Here is a 13390-nt window from a genome sequence, read left to right as displayed (position 1 = left end):
ACTTTGAACATTTGTGTTTCTTGAGTGTGTTTCACTTTAAATGATAAATGAAGTCACTTTCCAACAGTTACTCTTTAAGTTACTGTTATTTGAGTAGTACATTTCCCAAATACTTTTTTACTCTTACTTGAGGAATTTCGTCGACCACTCTTTTGTACTTACTTAAGAGTAACTTATAATATGTGTGTTATTGTTTTTTAAGAAAATATTAAGAAATAAGTAGCTCCAAATAAGAACGTGCCACTTCTGTACAATTATGTGACTCGATTTAAAACCACTTGAGATGTGAATGATACTTAAGAATATTTTGTAAAACCGAACAAAACGTACTTGAGAAGCTGCTGGTTGTTGGAGAGCCGGAGCGTCCTCCTTTGTGTCTACGGTGAGGTTAGCTATAGCTGCTAATAAACAATGCCTATATCTTTAGTCAAACCTCTCCATTTGAACTGAAAACAAAACCAGGACAGGGTCTCGGAGCAGGGCCCGGGTTAGAGGGGCGGGGTCAGGGGGGTCCCGCTTCACCGTCAATAATTGTAATGTGATGATAAGGAGCTTATCGCCTGTTGTTATCCTCCACCGGGGGCCGGACAAGACAAAACCCAGCGCCGCAGTTCAGCTAAAGATTACCATTTGGGTGACATCTCCGCGTTCACTTAACATCCACATGAGGTCAGCTGTTCCTAATTCGCTCCGAAACATCCCTGGTCTTTGCATCACAGAGCTGGAGCAGAAGAATGGTGCTTGTTTGTAAGCAGGGAGCATTTCTGGGAGAGCAAAGAGGACTATTTGTGTGGTGGGGATGTTTGGGTCATTGTATCATGAAAAGGTGTGTCTGCATTTCATTGGCCGAGGCGAAGGCGTTAATGGACACCTGCCACATAAAGCTCACATTTTACGACTCACTGAAGGGATCCAGATTACTGCTAAAAGACAAAACAATCATATTCAAATCAGAGATGTGCTCTGTGGACCATTGGGTCTTAACTGTGTTGGAAATGAAAATGCTGTCCTCTACCAAAATATGAATGGAAAAAAGATTCACGTCTGATTACTACTCTGTTCTCAGGAGTCAAATTTCAAATTTTAAAAAGTTACATATTATAATAAAAGTGGTAAAATATTAAAAAAAATTGGATAGAACTTTTTCCTGTTCTAACAGGTTTTTATTGCTACTGCTACTGATTTCAATCTAAAACACAGACAACAAACTTTATTCTACTATTTTATTCTACCACATGATCTGAAGAAAGGTCTCCTGATACTGCATGGTGCGTACCCCTTTACCCGAGTTACTGTCACTGCCATTGAAATTTTACAGCAATCCTACAACATCATTTCCACTCATTTCCATGATAGTTGTAGGATTGCTGTAAGAGTTCAATGGTTTGATGTTCAGTGGGATACACACTTATTCAATACTTATACTAAAATACTAAATACTAAAATAAAATAAAATACTAAATACTAAAATATGAGTCTGGTCACTAGTGAATCTCCCTGAGTTTGATTGGGCGTGATTGATATAGGTGGATTAGCCAATCAGAAACACACATGGTCTGAGTGGACGGTCATGTTTGACCCTGGCTCAGACGTGATGAAGGGAAATATCACTCTGTAGAAATAATGCAGAAATGGCTCATTCTGCACTTGCCAGCCAACGTTTTATGTTAAACATTACGACTGTTATGGTGTTGAAAAATAAGAAATAATCCCAAATACACTTTTTTAATGTTGCGATAATCATTGTGTGATGTTCCTGTGGCCTTGACAGTTAGTTTCTTAAATAGCTTGTTACTACTTTCATACAATTAGCAAATGGGCCTATGCCACTGTGATCCAGAAAATACACTGCCTGGCCAAAAAAAAGTCGCCACTAAAAAAAAGGTCGCACACTCAAATATTTGGTTGTTCTGTCGTTAGCTTTGATCACAGCACACATTCACTGTGACATTGTTTCGATTTCGCTTCTGCAATATCACAAGATTTATTTCCATCCAGTGTTGCGTTAATAAACACCAAGATTTTCAATGGGGTTAAGGTCTGGACTCTGTGGTGGACAATCCATGTGTGAAAATGATGTCTCATGCTCCTGAACCACTCTTTCATAATTTGAGCCTGATGAATCCTGGCATTGTCATCTTGGAATATGCCCGAGTCATCAGGGAAGAAAAAATCCCCTGATGGAATAACCTGGTCATTCAGTATATTCAGATGTCAGCTGACCTCATTCTTTAAGCTGTTGCTGAACCTAGACCTGTCCAACTGCAGGAGGCTCATACCTATTTGCTTAGTTAAATCCAGGTGGTAACTTTTTTTGGCCAGGCAATGTACCTCTACCTTCTAACAATCACTGTCCCATCCGGAGCTATAGCCAGAGGGCTGAAGTCTGTGTGACCCCTGGCCTTTGTCCCAGCCCTGCCCTGGACACTCCCACCTCCATGTCCACTCTAAACTGTGTGAGAAACTCCACTGCTTTGTGTGGTTGGGACATTGTGTTTGTCATCAGAACAGGTCAGTCTGACAGGGCGGGGGTCCAAGGGGGTTTCTGACGGGGGACAGGCAGGGAAGCTAATTGGTGGTGATTGATCAAGACCCTGCACTGTCCTTATCAGTCACCGCCAGTCCTAGTTAGTTATGGTTTATTTCCCTGTTAGTTTTGATAAGGATGCACATTAACTAGCACAAAGCCTCCCTGCTCCCATCTGCTGCTCCAAATAAGGCCCCTGACTGTAATAAGTTTCCTAATCCCAAATACTAGTTAAGTCTACTGGAAACTATTTTTAAAAGTATGTTTTTATGATGCCATGTGCGTATCAAGTTATATCAATAGTATCAGCAACCAGTGAAGTATGTTTTCTGTTATATTGGGCCTGGCGTTAAACCACTCCAGTGAGTTAGGAGACTAATATCACATTTTATCTAACTACACTTGAAGCAAAAAACTAGCAGTAAACAAACAAACAAATAAATAAATACATAAGGAGCCAAGTGCTGTATTGTAATTATCTTGTTCCTGGCGGGGTGATGATTACCCCTCTTCAGACAGCCTCGGAGTGAGACGGATAGTGCTATTGTGCCGATGGGTGATGTCATTTAGAGGGTCCGACGACCCAATCGACCCTATGACCTCTGACCCCTGTTAAACCACGGGGTCAGCCAGTGTCTTCAGGAGGAGCCATCTGTGAACTCTCTGTCAGCAGCTTTCAGGAGCACTCATCTGAGGAGGGCTGCACTTTGTTTGGACTTTCACCAGATATCGGTATCTGTCCAATGCTGTCAATTTAGCCGATATTTGAGACCGATATTTTTTCAGCGCTGTCCCAAGTCTCTGTGTGCCCGTGTGTCATTCCCAGTTTGCCCTCAGAGCATCAGATTTGTCTTTCTGAAAAAAACTAAATGAGTGAAAGTATGAAGTTATGTTCCAGGTAGATACAATTAATTATTTTTTACAAAAGTCATAATAAATATCAACATTGGCAAATATCAATTATTGACCACAACAGCAAGACAAATATTGGTATCGGCTAAAAAAAATAATAATCCAAATCAACCCCCACAGCATAGTATCCGTGTAAAGTCCCATATGTCACCAAAAGTGTCTGTTTACGATGAAATGTTAGCAGTTAGAGTGTTTGTGCAAAAAGCTGTTTGCTCTATGGGCCGAGACAGAGAAGATAGGCTGAGGTGGCTCATGGTTCTGCTGTTGTCCGTAATAGCGGAGGGGAGAGAGTGCAAATGACTGACTTGAGGTGATTGGTTGAGAGACAAAAGTAGTTTGCTGTGATTGGTTCGCAAAGACAAGCAGGTAACATGAGATTTTACTGTAACGCTAATCCACATTTTAATATTTTAATAGAAAGTCAAAGAGGTGAATGACCCACACCCACACACACTCATGAACAGTGTTGACTTGACCTTTGACCGTCAGCCCCCATGTGTACTGTCTATCAGCTGAGTAAGGCTTTACTCTATTGACTCAGAGGAAACAGTGACACAATAATACTTGTTACCAGTGATTTATTTATCATCTGAGAAGTCCATATACCCTTGTTAAAACATTGTATAAGTATATGACACTATTAAAAAAGGAATCGTCTGTAAACTGATTTTTATGGATAAATTCATGAAAAAATGCTGGATTACTCAACAAAAACATGAACTGGTATGTTATTGGATTATTAAGGATTATTATTTTTATAGGTTTTATCACAGTCACAACAAATATAAACTTAACTATACTTCTTCTGAAACATCACATTTCATTGCCGTTTGTCGATTTTACCAAAAGAACATTTTGCAGGAATGCTCATGAGATAACAATTCAATATATCTCACCATTTTGCCCTACTAAAAAGAGATTAAAAGCATTGGCAATGTGCAATATAGCCCTTTTAAATGTTATTTTTAATTCGACCCAAGCTAGAACTGTGTACTTTCATCAGTGTCTTTGTTTACATGCACACCATAATCTGATTGTTATCTGATTTCTGTCACTCTACGATCAGTTAAATGACATGCAAACCACAAGATCAAATGTGAGTAATCAGCGAGAGACCAAAATCCAAAAGAAATTAGATGATCTTGCTGTTTCCATGCCATTTTGATAGTGTCAATACTCAAAACATCAGATCTGCAGTGTGTATCTAACCAAAGCCACAGTTAATATCTATAAATGCTCATCTGAACCATAAAGTCTTCAAAAATCTATCATGTTTGATTGTCTTAACTTGGATACAAATTCGCCCATGGAACTGCTCTAGCCTCGATGAGCCTCATTTCACTGGAGCCGAACTCTACGGGTGACGTCACACTCCCTTAGTCCACTTCTTTATACAGTCTATGCTACCAAGATAAACAAAGTGAAATCTACTCTATAGTCATATTGCTACACTGGTCACTTTGAGTCCATTCGTTCCTAACCACATGCTCTTTGACATTCCCCTGTTCGTCTTGGAGCTGAACCTTCACCGTTAGCGGCAAACACGTCTCCACTTTACATTTGATTATCACAGCGTCGCCGGACACTTGCAGCAGACAGTTCCTTACATCGACTGTGTTTTCTTTATCCATGTGACAAACGAGTCGCTCCTTCTCAACAGAATCTAGCGTACGTCTGTTTAGAAATGCTGGGCTTTCACACAGCGTCCTGTCGAGCATATCAACACTTTGCTCGTTCCGCAAAATCCAGTCGTGAAGGTACCACAACCCGCAGTCGCATTTCCAAGGGTTTCCGTGCAGTCGTAACATGTAGTTCATTGAGAAGGTGTCCATCAGTCCTTCTGGTAGAGTTTGCAGCCGGTTGTGGGATAGGTTAAGTTGCTCGATTAGTGCTTGGTCTCCGAAGAGCTTGGGTTCGATCACGCTTAAATTGTTAGCTTGTAAATTTAACACTCTAAGGGCGAAAAGTTCATTGAAAATGGTCTCGGGCAAACTGGAGATGTGGTTGTCAGATAGGTCCAAAATGTCAAGGTTTGTCATATTTTGAAAAACTTCTTTGTGAAGAGTGGAGAGTTTATTTGAAGATAAGTCAAGGTTGGTAAGAGATGTAAAGTTTCCCAGCGGAAAAAAATCACCAAGATGGTTGCCTTTTATGTTCAATTCTCGTAAATTTAAAGTTCCAAAAATGTGACCCGTAAATGTTTTTAGAAAATTGCCCCTAAGATTCAAAACTTCCAGTTCGGTTAAATTCGTAAAGATGTTTTCACTTAGCTCAGTGATGTTATTTCCTTCCAGATGAAGCTCCTTCAATGCAGGCACATCACTTAACATGTTAGAAGAAAGGTTCCTCAACAAATTATTGTTTAGTTTTAAAATTTCCAACTGACCCAAACCAAAAAATGTCTCCTGTGTAACAACTTCTATTTTATTTAGAGACAAATCCAAGACTTTGAGATGGCTCAAGTTCGAGAAAAGCAGCGGTGGAAGATGCAAAATAATGTTGCCTTTCATTTGCAAAGTGTCCAGTTTTCTGAGGGATCCAAACATTCCCGACAGCACTGTCTTGAAGCGGTTGTAGTTTAGCATTAGCTTAGTCAAGTTGTGCTGCTTGGAAAAAGTCCCCAAGTACAGATTTTCCAGCCAAGGATTCCCGCTGATCTCCAACACCTCTAGGTGGGTGAGGTGGTTGAAGGAGTGTGCGTGGATGCTCCGGATAGCATTGTTCAGGAAAATCAGCTTGGAAAGTTGGGGGCTGTCTTCCAAAGTGTTGGAAAAAAGGTAACTGACAGAGGAGGTCATCAGGATGAATTCTCGAACTTGGTGGGACATGTTACGGGGTAAAGATGACATACGTTCATCTGCACACAGCACCTGAACTGGGCTGAAGCACTGGCAGCGGTACGGACAATCAGACTGGGAACTGCTCCACTCCAGGGCAAGGAACAGCAAAAGTGTGGAGATCAACAACAACTTGGACATGTTCTCTCTGAAGAAGGTTAATTGGCAGGATTAGATGAATGACACATTAAAGTTAGAAAATATTTCTACTTACTTTTAAAAGAGCAGAGTATGTGAGAGTAAACTCCAGCCAACGCAGAGAGCAAATGAACACAATCTGAACTGAATTAGGCAACAGAACCTTTGGCCAGAGGCTCTCAGGAAGGCACAGCTAACAAAAATCAGTAATACTTTGAAAACAGGAGAAAAGAGTCAATGATGGTTAGAGGAGGGCTTCCATATGTCTTGGCTATTTTCAGTAAATTTGTAATAGTATCATGGTTGTTTCCATGAAGGCACGAATTACAATTGAAAACTATATTCAATTATAGTGTTTTTTTTTATGATACAAAAAACATTAGGTGTCTGTTAAAACTGGGAGAAGTATTAAAAAATATTCACAATTATAATGTCAAGTACAAATAAATTTACAAAAAAATAATCTAATAAATCCTGCACTGGAATGAGCTCTGTACATCTGTGTTTTATTTATTAGCTGGTTAGAACTTGGATGTGAGGCCTCTAGAAAAACAGGTACCAAAGTGGGACAACAGTGACTCTAGTACGCACTGAAGACACTTCCCCACCTTGCCTCATTTGAATATAATGTGTGTGAGTGTTGGTGATAGTAGTAGTAGGGTTTTTTAAACTTTTTTTTACCATCTAAAACACATCGCAAAAATCAAAGGTAAACTGTCCAAGCCAGACTTAGGGAGACTTATCCATGCATTTGTCTCCTGTAGGTTAGACTACTGTAACATCCTGCTCACTGGCCTCTCCAAACGAGCCTTAAGACAGAACAGTACATCCTGTGGCTCAGAGAATAGACTTTAAAGCAGCTCTGCTTGTGAACAAGTCTCTCCATGGACCAACACCAAAGAACATCTCCCATATGTTAGAGCCACATGAACCATCTCACACTCTGAGGACTTCAGGGACCGGCCTCCTGCTGGTGCCCAGAGTCAGGACTAAACATGGAGAATCAGCGTTTAAGTTTTATGCAGCTAAAACCTGAATAGTCTTCCTGAAGGTGTGAGACAGGCCTCTACTTTGACAATGTTTAAATCCAGGCTCAAAACTGTTCTGTTTAGAAGTGCATGTGACTGAAAGATTTTTATTCTGCACTTTTTTGTTTTAATGTTATTTATATTTTGATATGTGTGATTTTAATGTCTTTCTTTTTCTGTCAAGCACTTTGAATTACTTTGTGTATGAATTGTGCTATACAAATAAACTTGCCCTGCCTTACCACTACCAAGTATAAAGTGAATGAATAATGTAGTGTATAGCACCTGAGTGTCCCAAAAAAAACAAACAAAAAAAAAACAACAACAACAACAACATAAAATATATACATTTATTAATTCACATTTGTGCAATATTGAACCTAAACCAAGACATTTGGTCTTGGTCTTTGATGTTGGTCACAAGAGCTATAGTAAAATTCATTTTATCAACATTGCTCATCTCTTCCTGTGTTCTGCATTTTTACAAGGCTTCCACTAGATGTCCCACTGCTGCTGTTTCTTCTCCTCATTTGGTGGAATGTAGGACCATCCTTTGCTGCAGGTCATGAGTAGGTAACAGAAGTCTGACTGTGAACTTCCAAATCCACATTTCCACAACTGACTCCCACCTGGAAGCACCACAACCCTCTTTACTCTCTCTGCGACATGGCCAACGCGGGCATCCAGCTGCTGGGGTTCACCCTGGCCTTCCTGGGGTTCATTGGGTCCATAGCGTCCACAGTGATGGTGGAGTGGAAAGCCTCTTCGTATGCGGGGGATAATATTATAACTGCTCAGGCTCTGTACGAGGGGCTGTGGAAGACCTGCGCCTCCCAGAGCACAGGCCAGATCCAGTGTAAAGTCTATGATTCACTGCTGCAGCTGCCAGGTAAGGATGTGCTCAAAAATCTGTTAAAATAGTTTGTTCAATTGTATTTTCTAAATCTGCTAAGTAAAGGCTTATGAATCTAAAAGGGAATACTGTATTTAATCAAATGATTGCTGGGGGTGAACACAACTTACTGCCAAAATTATTAAAATTGTTAAAGCCATTACTTTTTTCTTCCCAATCAAACATTCTGCACAGATTTTTATATATTACTTGGGTAAGCAACTTTGACTATTTGTATTTTAGGACACATTTTGCTAAGTGAAAAACAGTGCAGTGCAAATGTAGATGAGCTGTTCAGAAATAGCCCTAATTGACACACAAGGCAAATAAGAGATGTTTAACAGAAAATCAGTATTACCAGTATTATAGTCCGAGTTATCAGTGACTGTAGGATGATATTTGAGGTGTATTTTCCACACGACTCAGTGGTCATTCAGACCTTCCTCAAAGTGCCTGGGCGGGAAGGTGAGCCTGTAGAGACATGTCGCTCAAATACCAACACTGCTCTGGAGACAAACATCCAGAAAGAAGTGAGGAAGGAGATGATGATGAAGTTGTTTTTGTTTACACTTCACTATCAATGTATTTCCGTGCATGTTTTGTCAGACAGATTCTTTCTTTTCAGACCAAGTTGGGTGAGTGGTTGAAACTGTCAGGTATGAAAATAAAGTCTGAAAAAATAATCCAACACACATAATTATCAGCAGAGCAAGTGAACTCCATTGGACTAATAACTGTATGTAATTATATGCTCAGTTGGAATAAACTGACCCAGGTTCAGAAGACTCACAAGTATAGGCACAGGGGTACAGCAAACACACACACACACATAGGCCTGTCACAGTAACACATTTTGATATATTGCAATAAATGATAATATTGAAACTACTTTATGCCACTGGACACAATAACAATAAAGCCTGATTATTCCAGTAAACAAATATTTAAATAGACAGAATCACTAAAAGGTCTGAGCTGCAACAAATAAACAGCAAAATGAACCAATAATTAGTCATAGAAATTACTTTTTCAACTCTCCACAGCTAAGTTTTTTTCATATTACAATATAAATAACAAAAATATCTCCAATTTTGCAAAGAAACTGTACATGTGATAAATACTAAGCTCCGGAATATATAGATCCAGCTGTCAGCGATCTATTATACTGAATGATAAGTCCATATTGTGATTATCATGACAGGCCAGCGCAAACAGGATTACTTCTGTTTTTTTATTTAACCTTTATGTAAGCCGATAAAATGTTTCAGTTACAAAATAACTCAAACATGCATAAATCAATCCAAATACAACTCACTCAAAGTAGGTAAATGAAGAGGGAAAACACAGCATGGTTAAAAATTCATAAAGATTTTGTACAATATGACATGAGACTGACCTTTAAGGCACTTTACATCCACAAACCTTTGCACTTGTGGTTAAGCTGGACCACGTTCCCTTCACTAAACCTGTGTTGGGACATTGAAGTCATGTCTCTTGCCGTGTTGTGCAGGGATCGTGCAGGGCACCCGTGGGCTGATGCTGGCGTCTGTGCTGCTCTCGTTCATTGCTATGCTGGTGGCCGTGGTGGGGATGAGATGCACCACCTGTATGGCAGACGCTCCACAGCAGAAGGACAAAGTGGCTCTGGCCGGAGGAGTGGTCTTCATCATCGCAGGTCAGTACAACACATCTAAGTCATGATAGTCAGACAGCAAGCTCAACATATCGCTCCAAAAAAGACAAGGCAAATGTGTGTACACGGCACGATTCCTACACAAAGTAATTCAAAGTATTTAAGAAATATATTAAAATGCTGAATAAACACCTCTCAGTCATATGCACAGCTAAACAGAACAGTTTCGAACCTGGATTTAAACACTGTCAGAGTAGAGGTCCATTGTTTTTGTATTATTTCTTGACTAAAACTATATGTATTGGTATATGTACTGCTGCTCTGCTTGTATTACAAATTACTCTGAAAAACAACCTCAACACCTTAATATTTTGTACATTTTATTTAAGCTGGTTCATAGTGTTAATATTTACATACGCGTCTTGGTAGGAACCTTGCATGTGTGGTGTGTGAGGGGATGCTGGAGAGATTGAGTAGTGAGGATAGGGGTTACAGGTTTTGCTTTTGCTTTAAACCCTGTAAAACTGTTTTTGTTCTTTACTGTCAAATTGTTCAAATCTCTAATATAATAATAAATATTTAAGTTACGATATGTGGGGATTAGAAACAAGTCGCTCATGACATTAACTTTAGCTTTTGTTAATCCTTCTGTCCACTCAGCTGCTGCTCTGAGTCACAGTAGAGTTTAAGCGTGACCTGTCTTGTTGTGAGCTCTTACACTCATGTTTCCTCTGCTCTGCTCTCTCTTTAGGGGTCTTGGCTCTGGTTGGAACCTCGTGGTACGGACACAGGGTAGCGCAAGACTTCTACAACCCCTTCACTCCCACTAACGCCAAGTACGTTCCGCCTTTGCTGCTTTCAAGGAATTTCATAATTACCATGTTGCTCTATGGCTGGTCTCATTTGACATCATTTCAGTTAAAGGTGCACTATGTAGCTTTTCTGATGGAGGGGCTGCCAATTGTCTCCATGGAGATGTTATTGCTTTGTCTGTAAAGTTTCTAGCTTGCATTTATTCAAATACAGATGTTTTTATTGCAAAACTAAAAAAATATATAATAATTTGCTGTGTGCTGCTTGTCACCATAGAAACAGATAACTTTAATATCATTATGTAGAACAATCCAGCCAAAGCAATAACATCTCCATGGAGACAATCCGGACAGTGAAGAGTTACTTAATGCATCTTTCCACACAACAAGGCAATAAAGTGCTGTGACTTTATAATTCCAGGAATAGAGATGGTTTGAAAATTTGAGGATGAAGTAAACAGTTCTTGTGAGTGACAGAGTGAAACTTGTTCCTATGCAGGTATGAGTTCGGGAGTGCGCTGTACGTGGGATGGGGCGCGGCCTGCCTCAGTATCATCGGAGGGTCGTTCCTCTGCTGTAACTGCTCCGGTGAGGGCAGCTCCAGGAAGGCTCCCCGTTACCCACCCACCTCCTCGGGACAGGGTGGGCGGGACTATGTCTAAGGGAGTCTTACCTCAGTAAAAGGACTGATATGCACTGTAAAAATCTTTAAGTTGGAATACTAGCCAGCAGCTGCAGTTTTTAACAATGGATTTTTTCTCCAGTGTAGTCAATCTGAAATGTTTTAATATTGTGTTTTGCAGGGAACTGTATCTATTTTGGTATTTTTGGTTGTAGGAAAAATGCATTTGTTGTGTGAATAAACGTGTATTTGCAACTAGGACTGGACACTTGAAAATCCTGAAAGTTGTTTACATTTGAAAATGTTACAATACAATTTAGTAAAAAACGATGTCTAAAAGTCCACAATTACCCATTGTCTTTTCACCATTGACTGCCATGTCAACTGTATATTCATTTAAATATTTTTCATAGATTTGTAAAATAAAACAAAACTATATTAGATGGCTTGGCAGGCTAATGTGTATTATGTTTTTTTCAATCTTCTCTTGTCCCACAAAGACACTGTATGAGAAGGATGTCTCTTATGTGTATTATTTTAATAATAGGTTGCCTGATAAGGAAAGTACTTAAGACAAGACATGCCTGGTGTTTTGTCATTTGGCCAGAAAAAAAAAGTTAAGGTTATCACAGAGACTGATACAATTGTTGAATATTGTGGTGAGTAAAAAGCATATCCTGAGGCAAAAGAAACAGGCGGCTCTGGGAGTGTCTGCTGCACAGAACACAAGAACACATACCTGCACAGAACACAAGAACACATACCTGCCCCTGTTCAGACACGTCTATAGGAGCAGCGCACTCCATACTCTCTCATCTACTCCCCCTGCTGGTGCCTGGAAACATCTGCTCTGCAAATTGTCTCTGGTTCAATCTCTGCTGGAGAACGCCATCTTGTGGTACAAACAAAAACTACACATACATAGGTCTGGGCTAGGGATGGGACTTGTGGCTGGGATCCGAATCTTTTTTCGTTCGCTCTTTTTATATTTATTTAGATCTCAGAGCCAGTGTGAGAATCACTTTAATCTACAAACTAATCACAGAGAGACAGACCAAGGCTCAGATCAGTTTAAAATTATTCAACCTGAGAGTGAAATTATGCGGAATCTAAAGAAAACGTTGCACTACAATAATAATAGGCCGAATAAAAAAAAATTTAAAAAAAAAATTATAAGATGCCAAACCGGTCAAAATAGAGGCTCCCCACTTCAACCACATATTTACTTGTAGGTTAAACACAACTTTTTGGGCAAACTTGTGTTTATGTGGACATGTGGAAACGGTGATATTTTGGAGAAAAAGTTAAAATAGAAAATCTACAACTGTGATTGCCTCCACAGATACAAATATGTGCACATTTTATTAGTTTGATTTGAAGTTGGAAGGCTATTCCAACTTAGAAGAACACATCTCGAGTTTGAATGAACAACGATACATGGCTCATTTTAATTTCACGTGAACCATTTGTACTTTACTTAAAGCTTTGCATTTTAATGACAGAAACTCCTCCATGAACACACCCAGGCTAGTCATCCAGTCTAGACTTAACCTAATCTACATGAACAAAGGAGGGTCATTTCCCAAAGTGTGAACGGGCCTGTTAACATAATCATTTGGCCTATTTAAATGACAAAAATGCAACAAAAAACAAAAACCTCACGTAGACGGCCCTATCGTGTTATCTACAGTTAAATTAGCCACATTTCTTATATTAATCATATTTTAACAATAATTACAATATTATTCAGGTTTAAATTAGCGCTACCTTCCCTTTAAAACCCGTTAAACCCTCTGTGCTAATCTATAACGCATCTGGATCCTCATACCTAGCCTGTTAGCATGAACACAACCCAATCCACGTTACTTATAGATCATAAACAACGGAACCAAACTGCGACGTAGAAAAAGTTTGGAAAGAGAGCGTCAAATATCCGCCCAGACGGACAAGTAAAAGTTAAATCGTTATTTGAAACACGAGGATGAAAAA

The 13390-nt window shown here is 39.5% G+C and overlaps 2 protein-coding genes across 2 annotated transcripts; one reads left to right on the top strand and one right to left on the bottom strand.

Annotated features, from left to right (window-relative positions):
* Positions 1 to 4001: 4001 nt before the first annotated feature.
* Positions 4002 to 6560, bottom strand: zgc:153913 (carboxypeptidase N subunit 2). Its single transcript, XM_033982671.2, has 2 exons — positions 6491 to 6560; positions 4002 to 6424 (listed from the first exon to the last, which is right to left on the bottom strand). The coding sequence occupies exon 2, from the start codon at positions 6415 to 6417 to the stop codon at positions 4867 to 4869; it is 1551 nt and encodes a 516-aa protein (XP_033838562.1). The 5' UTR covers positions 6418 to 6424; positions 6491 to 6560; the 3' UTR covers positions 4002 to 4866.
* A 1478-nt stretch (positions 6561 to 8038) lies between these two features.
* On the top strand, positions 8039 to 11761 carry cldn1 (claudin 1). Its single transcript, XM_033982672.2, has 4 exons — positions 8039 to 8331; positions 9845 to 10009; positions 10719 to 10803; positions 11279 to 11761. The coding sequence occupies exons 1-4, from the start codon at positions 8109 to 8111 to the stop codon at positions 11439 to 11441; spliced, it is 636 nt and encodes a 211-aa protein (XP_033838563.1). The 5' UTR covers positions 8039 to 8108; the 3' UTR covers positions 11442 to 11761.
* The last annotated feature ends 1629 nt before the right edge of the window (positions 11762 to 13390 follow it).

Source organism: Periophthalmus magnuspinnatus, chromosome 17 (assembly GCF_009829125.3).
Source record: "Periophthalmus magnuspinnatus isolate fPerMag1 chromosome 17, fPerMag1.2.pri, whole genome shotgun sequence".
Lineage (NCBI taxonomy): Eukaryota > Metazoa > Chordata > Actinopteri > Gobiiformes > Gobiidae > Periophthalmus > Periophthalmus magnuspinnatus.
Note: the sequence above shows the minus strand (reverse complement) of the source record. Positions and strands in the feature narration are given on the sequence as shown.

Bases quoted from the DNA above. Each gene is read 5' to 3' on its own strand.
- zgc:153913 (XM_033982671.2), bottom strand. From the start codon at position 6,417: ATGTCCAAGTTGTTGTTGATCTCCACACTTTTGCTGTTCCTTGCCCTG.
- cldn1 (XM_033982672.2), top strand. From the start codon at position 8,109: ATGGCCAACGCGGGCATCCAGCTGCTGGGGTTCACCCTGGCCTTCCTG. The intron at 8,332-9,844 runs GTAAGGATGTGC...CGTGTTGTGCAG, and splicing joins TTCACTGCTGCAGCTGCCAG to GGATCGTGCAGGGCACCCGT. The intron at 10,804-11,278 runs GTACGTTCCGCC...GTTCCTATGCAG, and splicing joins TTCACTCCCACTAACGCCAA to GTATGAGTTCGGGAGTGCGC.